This window comes from Oryzias latipes, chromosome 15, assembly GCF_053564925.1.
Source record: "Oryzias latipes strain Hd-rR chromosome 15, Olatipes_Hd-rR_3.1".
Lineage (NCBI taxonomy): Eukaryota > Metazoa > Chordata > Actinopteri > Beloniformes > Adrianichthyidae > Oryzias > Oryzias latipes.
The window spans coordinates 32640366-32656554 of NC_136251.1; the positions used below are offsets into that span (position 1 = coordinate 32640366).

General features: G+C 42.2%; 1 protein-coding gene across 11 annotated transcripts; it reads left to right on the plus strand.

The window, feature by feature from the left end:
• The first annotated feature begins 305 nt into the window (after positions 1 to 305).
• ikzf1 (IKAROS family zinc finger 1 (Ikaros)) lies at positions 306 to 14990 on the plus strand. 11 transcript variants are annotated; one of them, XM_004084802.5, is made up of 8 exons: positions 306 to 613; positions 4391 to 4444; positions 4608 to 4721; positions 9430 to 9699; positions 11093 to 11260; positions 12346 to 12471; positions 12871 to 13005; positions 13406 to 14990. In XM_004084802.5, the coding sequence occupies exons 1-8, from the start codon at positions 328 to 330 to the stop codon at positions 14104 to 14106; spliced, it is 1854 nt and encodes a 617-aa protein (XP_004084850.3). In that variant the 5' UTR covers positions 306 to 327; the 3' UTR covers positions 14107 to 14990. The 11 variants fall into 11 exon arrangements, with proteins under 11 accessions (XP_004084850.3, XP_011491438.3, XP_011491439.3 ...); XM_011493136.4 differs by having other exon boundaries at positions 12874 to 13005; XM_011493137.4 differs by having other exon boundaries at positions 11096 to 11260.
• Positions 14991 to 16189: the final 1199 nt, after the last annotated feature.

Genomic DNA, 16189 nt, shown 5'->3' on the forward strand with positions numbered 1-16189 from the left:
AGTTGATCCAGTGGCATGGCTGGAACCAGAAGGGAAACCACAGCTCTGTAAACGAATGCATAATTTTGGTCTTCTGCAGGTCTGGGTCAGGATTCCTGTGAAAATCACATGTTAGCAATACACCCAAACTAGACAGAAGTCTATTAGACAGGAAAACACTTTCAGCACCAGAACAAGTGACAGAAGAGGAGCCGTCCATAGGTAAGACAGAGGAGATGCAGGCCATAGGTAGCACCCCCCCTCCCCTCCCCGTAAATGAGTCTCCTTGGTGTGAATGAAATAAATAAGAAATGAATGGGCCACTCCTCGCCACATCCCATCTCATGCATGGTTGCCAGTAATGGTCTACTGGGTGTCAGCTTTTATTGGCACGGCACAAAGCAAGTGCCAAGGGTTGAGTGGCTCGACTCCCCGCTGCAGACTGGGGATAAAAGCAAGCAAAATGCCTCAGCCAAGCTCAGAGGCATAGTCATGCTGGGCTGGAACGAGGAAGTGCAGTGGAGAGGGGAGGGACTCAGGGCGCAGCTCCATGGGGCCGCCGCGCTGCGACCTTCTGCACATGGAGCCGGGGACAGTTGGAAGAACTTCATACTGCAAACTCAAGGAATAGCAGGTAAAGTGACGTCTGCCGCGCCTTCCAGGTTCGTCTAAGGTCCGAGGCTAAAGGTCAAACGTCAGACAGCAGCTCTTCAGATCTGTAGGAAAAATGCGGACTTTCCTGGAAAGGACTTTCCCCTCCAGCCTCGGAGCAGGTGCGCAGCAGCATCCCGCTTGCTCCGCGTCATTCCGGGGTTTAACGCAGGTTTACGCGTTAAGACACTCAATTCATCCAGTTAGAAACGAACGAATCCACTCCTATTTTCTACCTTTTATGTCAGCCAAACATCTAAAGGAAATTGGGGAAATGGGGATCCTTTTCATTAGGAGTCGCGTGGGTAAATCCTGCTGATTAGAAATCAGATGAATTTGAAAAAAAAATAGTTCGACGTCCAGAATCCAAATGATAATTGAACGAAAAGGTCATTTTTACGTCTTGACGGGTTCAATCTTCCGGCTGCACCTGTTGCGACAGATGCGCGCGCTCGGAAAACTTTATCCCACAGACGCACGTCAAAGTTGACAAAATAAATGAAAAATCTAAAACACAAAATCAACATTTAAATTAAAGATGGACATATTTGCGGTGAACTGAAAATATTCAACTTTTCCGACTCAGGAAATCATTTTCAGCAAAAGGCGGAATCCCAAAACGCTAAAAAGGTTTAAAAAAATACTTTTAGAGTTAATTACGCAGATATTTTGATGCAGTCCGTTTGAATTTGTCAAAATAAAATATCTTATAAACGACTGAAATAGAAATAAAAAAAGGGTTTTACATTTTCGTGGGAAGTTGGTGCTGACCGTCGATCCGCAGACAAACTGAAACAAATGTTTTAAGATCAAAACTTTTATTAATACGCTTTCTTTCTGTGGAAATCCATTGACATTTGTGGAATTATCTGCTCCACCTTTTCTTGCTGGAATTGAAGTTTTTATTGATTTAAATTATTTTGGTTACATTGAAGTCGGTGAGTTTTTAGCGGCGACGCTGCGTCTTCATTTTAGAAGAGCAGGCTAGTGTGAGAACATTTATCACTTTTTTCTGTCCTTCATTAAATGAATTTTACAAAATCAAATACTTTTACATAAATCTTTGTTTTAAAAGTTGAAAATACGCGTCCGTATTACTGCTGGAAGAGAAGCGGTTCCTGCGCAGAAAGGACCTTTCCGGAGCTGAAGTGGAAGAAAAAGTTACCGAAACTGATGCAAAGCTGTCTGTCTCCACATACATCACCCGTCTTGACAGTAGAAATAAGAGTGTGCGTGCGTTCGTGAGCGTGCATGATGGGGGTGGAGGGCTCAGACAGTTATTAAAATGATTGTGCTGTCTGAGTAGTGAAGTGTGTCAGATGCAAATGAAGGAAACTTCTCCTCACCTTAAGTCTCCCCTCATCTGTTAACACTATCTGCACATGGATTTCATGAATTACTGATGAGGATCTCTTCACGAAAGCGCTGACCGTGCGTGCGCCGCATTGCTTCGCAGTCCGTGAAGCGCGCAAAAGTTCGTGAGTTCTTCCTCCCAGCAGGAGGGAAACTATTAGTTCAGATTTTTTCCTTCTTTTGTCTCCAAACTTCTCTGAAACTTTCTGCAGAGTCTGAACAATCAAACTGTTATTCAGGGAAATAGTTTTGACTTATTGAAATCAATATATATATATATATATATATATATATATATATGTTAAGTGTCAACGTTTTCCAGATAATTCTTTTTTTAATTAAGGGAATAAAATCCCGTTAAAACCCACGTTTGAGCTTCCCCCCTGATCCTCTTCTTCTGGCGCGGTCCTCAGTATCTGTTAACGGTTTTCTCCACCCTGCTCCTTGGTGGAGCCCTGCAGACGCCTCCACCCCTCCACCCCACAGCAGGAGGAAGATGGAGAACACTGTCAGCCCACAAGCCCTCTTCCTGCATCTCAACACTTGACTCTGACCAAAACTGTTCCACACCCCCCACCGCCTACTGTCAGAGGTTTTCTTCCTCAGTGACTGAAAGATTCCACCTCCTCCTCCTCCTCCTCCTCCAGCACACATATTTAAAAAAGGAACGGGATGACTTCAATCGTCCCAATTTAATTTAAATTTAAAAAAAAGAAAGTTTTATCTAAATTGTGGGACTTCAGTGATTAAAAACATATAGAATTTCTTCCTAAAGTATTCATTTATCTGCTCCAAACATCCCGTTGGCATCCAAAAGATCTAAAAGTTTTGCTGTGGGATAGGGAGAGTTTGAACCTTTGACCATTTTTCATGAGGTCAAACTGAAAACAGCCCCCCCTCTTCAACCAAACCTCACACTAGGAACAGTCCAGGTGGAATTGAGATCCTGAGAAAAAGGTTTTCATTATAGCAGGCTTCATACCATGTTACTTTTTACATTTTTGAAATCACTTTTTATCCTTAAAACAGAAAACATTTCATTGATTTTGGAAGAATACTTTTGGAAAGAACGTTTTATGCAGATGAGAAAAGTGAAAAAACAGAAAAGTGTGAACAGCATGAAAATAGTGACACTGTGCTGAACATGAGAGCCACTTCCTGAATATTCTACATACATGCCGTGGGTTGTGGCAGAGTGTTGGAACCCTGTTTTATTTTTATCAAGCCGACGCATCCGTGTTTCCCCTCGCAAAACTTGAGCAGAAAATAGAGAAAACACCTCCCTCCTCCCTGACCTCCTAACTCCAGATGCTGAGAAGGAGCTCAGCAGAGGAGCAGTCTGCCTTAACTGATCATACGCACCAGTGACCTTTGGCCCCCCTCTTTCTGCCTTCACACTTGCATCCTGGGCGTCTGCAGGCTCCTGCAGAAAACTGTGTTGCGACAGAACCGCCTTGTTGCTTCCCACTATTTGTTCCAAATGCGTGGAGCCATCTGTCTGTAAAACAGGAAGGCCTAGGTTCCCCTTCTCCCTCAGGCTTGTTTCGCTATTTTCAGGAGCTTCACTTCTCCCTGTGTGGCTTCTTGGACTGGGCAGCAGCCCCACGATGGGCTTCTTGAAGTTGAGGAGCCGGGGCTGAGGCCCATCTGCTGCAGGCTTGAGGGCAATCCATTATTAATGGGGCCAAGAGCATTGGTGACTCCTCAGATGTGCAACTCTGGCCAGAGGATTGCTTTGGACCGCACCACCCCATCCATAAAATGGATGAATAAGAAGAGCTTCTTTGTCCTTTGGCCTCTTTTCTTTTTCTTTTACCTTAATGCCGCATTTGTTTTCCAATATCTGGCCTCTTTGTCCAGTAAGATTCTCGTCCTTGAACAGTTTTCCCTCCCAGCCGTTTCCTCTGACGGCAGCTCGCTGACGTCTGCGCTCAGGCCGCGGGCTCAGTGATGCGTGCTCAGTAAATTAGAGAGAACACGAGCGTCAATCAGCTGGGAACGGCAAACACTCGCATCCCTGCTGACCCCAAGGCCAGTTAATTTTCTGCTTAATTTTGCGGCAGTCAGTTTGCATTTTGGGATGATTACGTGGCAGTAAATTAACAATAAATAACAAATGCGGTGTGAAAGGCTGTTCCCAGCAAAGCCACTCTAGCAGCAGGAACCGGGGCCTGTCCGAGCTCAGTTTCTCTGTCACAGTCGTAATGAAAATGTCTGTAATTCTTTGTAATGTAATATGGGGGACATGGATGTGGCTGCGTTTGTGACAAGACTGATCTCATAGAGGTGACGGAGTCACACTGAGATGTACAGCCGTTACTCCACTCCAGCCTTTTATAATGCTGTTTCCTCTGCCTACATTTGATGAAACGTACACACATTTACATCTCCACCTCTCTCCCCTTAGAGTACTTACACCGTATGGAGACAGAGGAGGCCCAGGAGATTGCCCAGATGCCAGGTAAAAGCCACATTCTACCTGATGGAGTTGTAGAGAGCACCAAGTAGACACAATAGGCTCACAAACACTCACTTGCAGCATGCTCAGGTAATTTTGCTCTCTTTGAAAAAGACGTGTCAGGAGGATGCATGGTGATGGCTGTTTGTTTTGCATGTATCTTCAGGCAGGGACAGCCCCCCAGCCAACGAAGCATCTGAAGAGACAGAAGAGCCCATGGCTGTCCCTGAGGACCTGTCAGCTAGCTCTGCCCACCAGCAGAACAACCGGGGGGACAAAGGTATGGCTTCACTAAACACGCACACAGCCTCATTTAGAATCGATGCATTTTTTTAAGGAGTAAAGTGAAAATATAAATACATTTCAAAAAGAATTACTGGAGCTTGTATCCTAGCAGTGATGTAGTGCTTCCTCAAACATCCACATAAAATCAAACCAGTTTGGTAAAGTCAGGATCAATAGCAAAGCTTTCATCAATATAGAAAAGGCTTTTCAAGGGCAATCCTGAGGACATCCTGTGGGATATTTGGCTCATTTAAGTAAAAAAAAATGTGGTTAATGTTGCAAAGAGACACATTTAGGTCATTGGCAGTAAGGCACAAAAAAAAGCCTCTTTGATCCATGGCATGTCATTACTGAAACAAATCTTAAGGAATAGCTAATGTGGCCTTGATTTGAATTTGTCAACATCAAGCCAGGGAATGTGATGGTGAGGCTGAGCATGAAGCGACCAAAGGGGATTCATATTTGAGTCACGTCATCTCGCGTCTCCTACGGGTGTTTTTTGTAAGATTGGTACATTTTGGCCACTAAGGCAAAAAAGCTGATTTTATCTCCCAAGTTTTAGGACGTTAAATGTAGAGCAGTAAGCACAATCTTCAGGTTAAAATGTGAAAAGATTGCAACCACCACTACAAAAAAGGCAGTGGAGTCTTTCAGACCAGCCTATAGCTGTTCTACTTATCCAGATAGCAACAAAGATTAGAGGCACTCAGTCAGAAATAAGATGTGAAAGGAAACTGAAATAGGATGTGTAAGAGTTTCCTAAGAAGAACTTGCCATGAGACAGTTTCAACACTTCTGGAGATAAAGAGTTCAGGAAGAAGGCAGATCAGCGCATCGCTGCATAGGTCACACACCTGCTGCACATGCTTACTCACAAAGCCTCTCTAGCTTCACGTCTGCCGTTCATAGAAGCTGTGAATCATTCTCTACCTTCACCGCCATGACACCAGAAAAATGCCTTCCATCTTGTTTGGGAACGCTTGTAACGTTTTTTCTGATGCCCACATCTGAATAGAGGTGGAATAGTCAAAAAGCAGATGAAATAATCATTCAGCTTTTCATCAGAGCGCACAGCTGGGGCTCGGTGTGAGTTCCTGTTCATCCCCTCAACATGCATGTGTGTGTTTCTGAAAAGGGACAGAGAGCAAGAAGGGAAGTGCAAGTATCTGGTACATCTATGCCTCGCTGCCTCTCAGATAAAAGCCCCAAAAAGTTATTATTATCACCCAGGATCGCGCGCTGCTCAGTTCAGGCAGTGAAAAGGCCAAATAACAGGGGGACTATATGTGGGACACAGGAACTCAAAATATTGAAAACTCACTCTGAACCTCAAAAACCAGGTCGTTTCCTGTTGCAAGGCTTCACATTATAGGGTCGTCTACTCGTAACGCATTCATACCACAGCAGGCTTTGTCAATTGTAAAAAACCTTTTTGCATGTGTTAAAGTTTGAATTTAGTTGTTTAAATGTGGAGAGGTGTCAAAGTCAAAGGCCTGTAAAATTTCTAACTCAGATGATTTCTCTTTTTCTCTGCAGCCTTTGCTGTTTCAGAGACATGAGACTGAAAGGGAGACTGAAAAGTCTAGTTCCCAAAAACACGCTTGCACGTTTTTTTTTCCTGTGTGAGAGGAAAGGCATTCTGTTTTTAGCGTTCCTGCAAATCATGTTGAACTGGCTTGACACATGTGGTTCCACGGCCTTTGCACGTTGTTTTCAGGCAGCCAGAGCAGACGCTAACAGAAGCTTTCAGTGGGCTCCCTGCTTTCACACACTTTTTCTGTCGCTCACTCATTCTACTATACGTCCGTTTAATCAAAGTCAATCTTTCTGTGCCCTTTTGAAAATTCTCCAGAATTGCGTTGTTACCTCACTGTGAACCACCTGAGGAGGAGATCCGATGTTTGGAAGTGTTTTATTGAGACCTGCTCTGTTTGTCCAAACTTTGATCTGACATTTGCTTCCCAAAACGACAAATCAGGATGTGTGATTGTGACAAACATGACATAAAGTAAAAGCCTTCTTCCCTCTCCCAATTCAGTCTCAACTTCCCCATATCCATGAGAGCTGCATTCAGCCAACATTTGTGGTTCCCTTCTGTCTACTCACCCTGCAGAAAGCCACACTAGCGCATTAAATGACAACAGACAGCTTTGTTTTTGCCCCTTCTGTTCCTTAAACCATTTAAACAAAGCAAAATGTCGCTCCAGTTGGGATTTTAGTGTGCAGACAAACAGCGTTCATCCGACCTTTCTCAAGTCTCTACTACCTACAAGTACTTTGAAGATAATCCATAGGTAACATGAAATTCATTTTAAAACAGATGAACCTCTGTAAACTTTGCAAAGACCGTAGAAGACTTTCAGACTGACTAATCTAATCAATGATTAAGATCAGAGCAGTTCAGCTGCAGAAATAAATTATTTCCAGGTAGAAGAAATGATCATGTCTGAATGAATGAAGCTTTATTTCTATTGCACTTTGCAGCAACTTCAGGGTACCAAAGTGCTTAACAAAAAAGGAAGACAGGAGAAAGTTTAGAATTAGGCAAAATTAAGAATAAAATTAAAAACATCATACAATTACAAAACGCAGTCAGTAACAAATTACATACAAGAAAAATAAGCAATGAAATAAAAAGGCCATTGACTACTGAGTACTAAAGGCTAATTAGAGTTTTATCTAATCCTAATTTGCTGGAAAGACAAACTGATGCTAATGACGTCCGTCTTAAACTGTTATTTGTCAGAAAAGATCAAGAGAATGGTCTACCTTTAAAGGCAGATCGGCACATCAGAATGCGGACACGCGAGTTAGAAACCAAACTCAGAAGATATCAAGTCTGACTATCTTGAGATGTTGTGATCTTGAGATTAGGGCATTGAGATGAATATTTCTGCATGGGCTTCCCGGTATTTTTTTTTAGAACCAACATTCAAAATACAAGCAATATTGAAGAGATAACATTTGACATGTAATCTAAAGTTGAATAATGCTGACTGACTTGTTTCCATTCGTGACATAGTTGCAGAAGACTCAATATATTTTAATATATCTTTATCGATATAGAATATTTACACATCACCGTCCCTGAAGGGCATCATATGAAAATCACTAATTTGCTGTTTAACAGTTTAACATTTGTAGGTGTGACTGATTTTATGACTTTGCTGCAGCTTTGTTGAAATATTTAACATTGCTTCTTATTGTCTTAATTCAGCCCCCCATCAGTTATAGGTCATGGGTTGACCTCTTTAGCGTTTTTCAGAGAGGAAAACCTTTTTTTCTGTGTTTTTACAGTCCCCAATGCCCTCAGAAAAAGTTAAACTTAGATCTATCGCAAAAGGAGGGAAGATGGAGAAACAAGCAGATTTAATTGACACGCGTTTCTGAAACAATTCTCATCTTTAACTTTTCATTAACAGTTTTTCTATTTCTATTTCCTACTGACTGAAAATTCAGTTACATACTGTTCGACAATTCCTTTCCCATGCTTCCCTTTCTGTCACTTCTCCATAATTCTTGGTATTTCAGTTAGACAGGCCCTCTTTCTAAAGCTTCCCCTTTTCCATGATTCCTATTTTTCATGATCTCCACTTCTTCCTCTTCACTTGTACAAACAGAGGTATACATGGGGAAATCAGGCTGCCACTGAGACATGCAAACCACAGGTTGGTTGTTACGAGACTTAAGCCATCTGTCAGTTCTCTTAAAATATTTCTAAACTTGGACCAGTGGGAAATTCAGGAGCAAAGAAGGTCTCTAGAATATTTTCTGCTGGAACATATCAGTTAGAGTAGTTCTTTTGGTTTTGCTTGATAATTTGCTTGAAAAATTAGGTTTTCTGCAACAAATGCAGATTTTTATTTCTCATCTTAAAATGCTGGGAATGTTTATGTGAAAAACATTAGCTGAAGATTTAAAAAAGAGTTCCTGCTTGTCTTTGCTCATGGCACCCTCTTGCTCTCCTCTAGACTGTGCCGGTCCCTAGTTTCACACGGCTTCCTGTGTCTCTGTTTCCTGTTTATCTAGCTGTCATTTGTTTCACATAAGTGTGATGGTGTGAGATGATCGCCATATTTCCTCATCTTATCACTGACATCCTCAAACAGCTTGCATGCAATTCACCTGCTAATCCTTCAGCAACCAAAGGCTTTGGTACAGAGACGCAGTGGAGATGAGGCTCATGTGGTTCTGGTTCTTTCACTCTACCTTTGTTGAAGTTTATTATTTGAAATTTACTAAATTTCCAGAGATAAGAGGGACGTTTCTGAAGTTTTCACGCAGAACCAGTTACATGAGGCTTTCACAAGACACACAGCAGGATGTCTGTCCACACTACACAGCATAAGATAACGACAGAAAATCAGGCCAAATGTCCGTTTTTAATGTTCTTTAAGTAAACATAGTTTATTGTTTAGCCATTTACATTCAAGAGGTGATTCATCCAAACTACAAAACATGAGTTAAATACATGAATGGAGAAAGTGTAATGCTGTTAAACAATATAAAATATTGTTTTCACAAAGACAAAGACAAAATGTCAATTATTTTAGGAACACCTTTAGACGAGTATTGAGACAGAAAGGCGTCAATGCTTCTTACAGAACATCAGGCTGATCAATTGAGAAAATACCCATCTTGGACATGATGACAAAACTATTCTAAACCATGGCCCCCACCCCCTTGCCCTCCCTCTTTTCCAGCCTGTAACATTAAAGTTGAGGCTCGCAGTGATGAGGAGAATGGGCTGGCCTGTGACATGAATGGCGAGGAGGAGGAGGAGTGCGTGGAAGACTTGCGTGTGGTCGATTCCTCGGGGGCCAAGGTGAACGGCTCACAGCCGAGCCCTGAAGCCAAGGCCTTCTCCTCGGCTGGCGGTATCCGGCTGCCCAACGGGAAGCTCAAGTGTGATATCTGTGGGATAGTTTGCATTGGCCCCAATGTGTTGATGGTGCACAAGCGAAGCCACACTGGTAAGCCGCCTGCAATGCTTCATGCCCTTACTCTGCACACTGCTAGTCTGACAGGGATAGATGAGTGTCTGCTGTAGTGTATTCTCATGTTTAAAGCATGTATTTGGACTCACAATATAAAAGTCTGAGTGAAGTTGTGTGTCTGTGCAGTCTGGCCGTCTCCCAAAAGCCCTGGTGAAACAAACTTTTCAAGTTTGCAGTCTGCTGTTTGCTTTCTGTAGCATGCTTGTGTCTTCTCTGTGTGTAGATGTTCCTGCCGTGCATGAAATAGACTTCAAGCATTAGCATTCATGATTTTTCACTTAAACATTTCTGAAAAAAACTGTCACTGACTGGAAGATGTGCGACAAACTTTGTCCTAAAACATGCCTGATGTAGAGGAACAGGATTCCTTCTGCAGTTTAATCTCCACAAATTGACTATTATTTCCTTATTAAAAGTTTTCAAAACTTAGAATTGATACCGTTTTGTAACAAAGCCAAGTCAGTGGTGGGGAACATTTGTGAAAAAGACTCTTAACTATCAGGCTTTAGAAAGCTAATGAAACTCAAAAAAGAAGAAAGGAACAGTCGATTAATGTAAATGCAAAAGAAAGTATTATAAACGAAATAATGAAGTGCCTTCAATTTAAATAGAAAATATTCTGAGGTGAATCTCTGCTCCTGAAATGCATTTTTAATGAATTTCCCTTTTTATATATTTTTGCTGCTTCACTGGTGCAGGGGGGGGGGTGGGGGGGCTTAGAAAAAAAAACATATTAAAACGTTCTCACAGAATGCCACAACACTCAGATGGATATTGGTTTATTCCAGAGGCGCTGATCAGGAAGACTGGCTCTCAACACAAAGTGTTTCTTCACTTTATTCAAATGAGGCTGAATTTGCATTGTGATGTGGCGATCTTATTTTAGAGACGAAGAAGAGGAAAAAATGAGATTTTCAGATCAAATTGACCCAGGCAATGGTGCATTACGGAGCTGGCAGGCTGAGTCTGAAAGGCTCTTGTTCGATGAGAGCGGCAGGAGTAGATGGGGCAGGGGGAGCATGGAGAGATGGAGTGTCACTCTGCAGCCAACACCCCCCCCCATCGGCTGCTGGATCTCTCTCTGCTCTCCCCGCCCTACAGATGCTCCATCATCCAGCTTGTTCTGGCACTCGGCAGCCTTGTAGAGCAGTGACCCCACATTTCTACGGCGTTTCCACTTTGTATCCATAGGAAAAAGATGAAGGCTTTTCCGCTTGTCTTGTTGTCTTTGGATTGGTCATAAGCAGAATCAAAACCGCTAAAAATCCAGATTCACTCCATAAACCCTTAGAAGGAGGTCCGTTTTTGTTTTGTTGTACTGGCATTTTGCTTCAGTGTGCATCTGCTTTTTGTCACATGTTGTCCTCAGGAGAACGTCCATTCCAGTGCAGCCAGTGCGGGGCGTCTTTCACCCAGAAGGGCAACCTGCTGCGTCACATCAAACTGCACTCAGGAGAGAAGCCCTTCAAGTGTCATCTGTGCAGCTACGCCTGTCGCAGGAGGGACGCCCTCACCGGCCATCTTCGTACCCACTCGGGTGAGCCCGCACCCAAAACCTCAGCGTTCATGTTGGTTCCAGGAAGGCAGAGTGGAAACATTTGCAAAAAGCATGGCAACTTCTGCAGCGCGCGCAGCCAGACCTCAGGGCTTCGTAAGGGGAAGTTGACAACATCTAGATATGGTGTCACATTTTGGCTTTGAATATTTTTGCACGAGTTAAAGAAATGTATGTAAGCAGTTTACTTGGTTTAGATGGATTAACAAATAAATGAAGGAATTATTTGATTAACCCTTTATGAAGAATACATGTGGATAAATGGTTGTTTTGAATTAAGATAAGAACTTTAAAACGACCCTAAAACACCTAATCTAGAGTGCGATGACAGAGTTCATTCAGATTAGTTACTAACAATGGTGTTGTTTCATTGGATTTTAAAAAGAAACAAGTTTGTTATTACAAAAAAGATTTTAAAAAAGAGGATCGTTACAAAGAACTCACTACTTGTAACACATTTCCACATGTGATCCGACACATGGCATTTCTATGTTAACGATAAAAAATTCATTTTATTTGTATTAATGTCTCTATCTAATCTAATCTAATACAATATAATCTAATCTCTACTATTTCTTCCAGTCAATCTGACTCCATAAAGTATTTCATCTAAAAATCTAGAATACCTGAACGTATGTATTCCTTCTCTCTGACATCAGAAAAGGAATTTTTGGCTGTGAAAAGACAAAGGATCCAGCAGCATTTGATCTTCGTCGACAGTTTGTTCTGTTGTATCAGAAATAGTGCATGCTGGGAAACCTTTAGACTTTTTCAGTGAGTTTTTTTTAACGTCGGTACTTCCTTTCTATGACAAATGAAAACTCGCAGGCTGCTGAAAACTGTCCCTTTATGGAAGTGAGGAAAGAGTTAAGAAATTTCCCAGCAGCCTTAGGGTGGCGTTTCTGTGAAAACGCCCTGAGCTGGAACCTTGATATTGTTCAGAACATTTTATTAACAGAAACTGTTTTTGATCCCCCCTGGAGAAATCCATCTGATTTTGATTCAGCATCAACTTGTGCTTGTAGTGAGCGTAATCTTGGTTTGCATCGATCTTGTTTTTTCGGCAGTTGGAAAACCCCACAAATGTGGCTATTGTGGGCGGAGTTATAAGCAACGCAGTTCTCTTGAGGAGCACAAAGAAAGATGTCACAACTACCTGCAATGCATGGGACTGCAGAACAGCATCTACACAGGTTGGTCCATTAACGGGGTGTAAGCTTCCAAAGTTCCTGATGTTCTATTGTACCCTGATTGCAGCACTTTTTTGCACCAAATGGCAGAGTCTCATGCAGTCAGGTTGCTAAACTTGCTGACAATGCATGCTCTTATTTTAATGTTACTCACACTGAAGTCTGGTAGGTATTCAAAACCACCTCCCAGTGGAGTAACCGTAGAAGTTTCAAGTACAGTTGAAAAAACATCTTAAATGGCCGGAAAGCACATTTAGGAGCACACACAGAACAGTTTGTTCATTATACGTGTAGATAGTCATACCATCTGGCATGTGTCATCAGGCTCTAACTCATCATTTCAAACAGGAACAATTCAAATTACTTTGATTCTAAAATCTACTTCTCTGTCTTGCTTTCCAGTAGTAAAGGAAGAAAGCAACCAGAATGAGCAGAGGGAAGACTTAAGCCAGACGGGATCTGACAGAGCCTTGGTGCTAGACAGATTAGCTAATAATGTAGCTAAGCGTAAGAGCACTATGCCCCAGAAGTTTGTGGGTAAGGGCTGAAATCTGCTTCCTTTATGTGAATAAAATGCTGCTGCTTTGATGAAAAATACCTGCTACTGTTGCATTTAGAAAAGCTGCTTAGATTAAGGTGCAGTTTTTTTACTTCCACTCTGGACATTTGTGCCGGTTGTGCACCGTGCACGCTCTAGCCTGCACTTCTGATTTGAGTAAGACTTTTCTCTGACATTTGCTGTTTTATTCTGTACACCCGTTTTACTCTTGTATGATAGTTTGGGGAATCGAGAAGGAAGGGGAAAGTTATGCGAGTTTAGAAAAATCCATAGGAGGCCGTGAGCAAAAGCTGAAAACAATGAGTCAGGATGTATGTAAAAGCCTGTTGGTGATGTTTTACCTTCACATAGATCTTCTGTCCCTCTTTGGTCCATCAGGCGACAAACGTCTCTCCGATCTGTCTTACGACGGAGCAGCAGGGGAGCTGATCCAGCCGCATGTCATTGACCAGGCAATCAACAGCGCCATCAGCTACTTGGGGGCTGAGTCCCTCCGGCCTCTGGTCCAGACCTCCCCAGCCTCCTCAGATGTGGGTCTGTCATCTTTGTATGGCCTCCACAAGCCAGCATCAGAGAGCCACACGGGGACAGCCTTGTCTGCCAAGGACAGCGCTGCTGAGAACCTGCTGCTGCTCTCCAACTCCAAGTCTGCCTCGAGCGAGAAGGATGGCTCGCCCAGTCACAGCGGTCAGGACTCCACAGACACCGAGAGCAACAATGAAGACCGCCCAGCCGGAGCAGCCAGCGGGCTCATCTATCTGACCAACCACATCACCTCCGGGGTGAGGAACGGGGTGCTACCTCTGGTGAAGGAGGAGCAGCAGAGGCAGTACGACGCCCTCCGAGCCAACATGGAGATGGCCTCTGAGGGCTTTAAGGTAGTGACATCGGATGGGGAGCAGGTGAGGGCTTACCGTTGCGAACACTGCCGCGTGCTCTTCCTGGACCACGTCATGTACACCATTCACATGGGCTGCCACGGCTTCAGAGACCCCTTGGAATGCAATCTCTGCGGTCACAGGAGTCAAGATCGCTATGAGTTCTCCTCTCATATAACCCGAGGGGAGCACCGCTACTGAGCCCTGCAGCCCGTACGCACACACATGCACATATGCACACGCATGCATTCACAAACACACACACATATCCACACGCATGCATTCACAAACACACACATGCACACACAGACTTGTTTTTGAAGACAAAACAGACTTGGTACATGTGTGTCTGCAATAAAAACGTACATATTGTAAATTACTGTCTTAATAGCCATTCGTGTTTTTATACAATGTGTGCATGTTTGCTGACACAGATAAATAAATACAGCAAAATTAAACATTTACTGTCATGTATCTAACTGTTCATTGTGAAATTTGGCATCCCTGCCTCTTTAGAGCAGACAAACAATAAAGCATTGTTCAAAGCGTATAAATCATACAACGATACAAATGTATACATTTATATTTTCCCTTTTTTCTGTTTTTATTTCTTTGTAGATTTAAAACAAGTTCACTTCTTTTGTGAACATCTGAAAGGAACATTTTTGTGCTGAAAAGAATCTTAATGAATTATTTCTGTTGGAATAAAATCTACCAGTTTTGACAAAATGCCACTGCTTCTGACAAGATGTTTGCTTTAATCTTTAACCTGTCTGGATGAACGTTCATATTATTTATAGAAAAATAGCACGCCTGTATGTTTTGTATTTATTACAGTGATAGATGTTTGTGGTGCCGAGTAGTACATCCTTCTCTGTTCAGCTCTTCCTAACGTGTGGTGGTGGTGGGGGGGGGTCTGTGACTGCTGCTGGAGGTGGTTTTAACTGAAGGAAACATTTTCATGGATACTTTAGTTTATTTGTTTTATTGCAGGCGGCTGACGGTGTGACTCAATAATGAAGATGCCTCGTTTGAGAGGAGCTTTACGCTTGCAAAATGTCAATAAAGGATATTTTATAAATACACACAGACCAGAGTTTGGATTTTATTGGTTATAACATGTTTTTAAATGCATCTCACTTTACATTGAAACTGTGGAAGCAAATGTTAAAAGCAGACGGTTGATCCGAACCTCAATTATAAAAATATTATTCAGGTTAAACTCAAACTTTCCAAAATAATTTAACAGGCCATTTGAGAAGCAGTTCTGTCAGACCTGTCAATCAAAAATACAAACTAGAGTAAATGATTGACAACAAAAAAAGAAGGAAATTAATAGATGGAGAGAACTTTTCCATCCAGACGTTTAACTTGATCATCTAAAAAGGGCGGAGCTGCCCAGCCTCCTCCAGATGGCAGCTGTGTAATTTAACAGGAAGCAGCTGTGGCCAGGACCCCCCCCCCCCCCCCCCCCCCACACACACACAGGCAGAGGGGGGGCGTTTGTACGAGAGGCTTTCTGGATAACCAAATCTGGACTTGCCAGAATCCCAGATCTCACTTCTCCTTTCGTTCCGGCTGACAGAAATTCTTCAGCGGGAGGCAGACTCCGTCGTTGGCTCCACTACTAAGATCTGTTGGAAGAACTGCGTATTTTTTATATTAATATACGCACTATATTATTAGTATTGATTAAAACACTAAGAAGCTTTTTGCCAATATTTGGTGGTGACATTAAGAAATGTGGAAATATATGGAATAATGACAATTCCTCAATCTTTTTTAACAGAGTGAAAGTAGTTTAACAAGTTTTGATTTTTTATTATGTATCATTTATCATTTTTGTTGGAAAATATCTTAAAACTGATTAATTTAGTACAGGAACAACAAAATATAAAGATGTTATTTTTGACGGTGAAATGATTTTCCATCAGTAAACTGCACATGGCTGCTATGAAAGGAGCGCCTTTTACTGGCTCCAACAGCACTTCATTGGTTTTTAAGATTCAAGCTTGATACAAATATTAAAACTAACTTTTATCTGCAAAACAGAACCATCTGGTTGTGGGTTTATAAAAAGAAAACATAAATTGGAATTGTTGGTGACACAAAGAAAGACATAAAAACCAACAATAGCCATGTTGTCAAACTTTATTTTTTGAAATAAACATCTGTGCTCTGTGGAATATCTGTAGCTTTATTGTTGTGAAGAACTCTGATGTGAAGCACTTGAGGAATAAATCAATGTAGCCTTTGAGCTATGCATATCCATGCTGAATTCAAA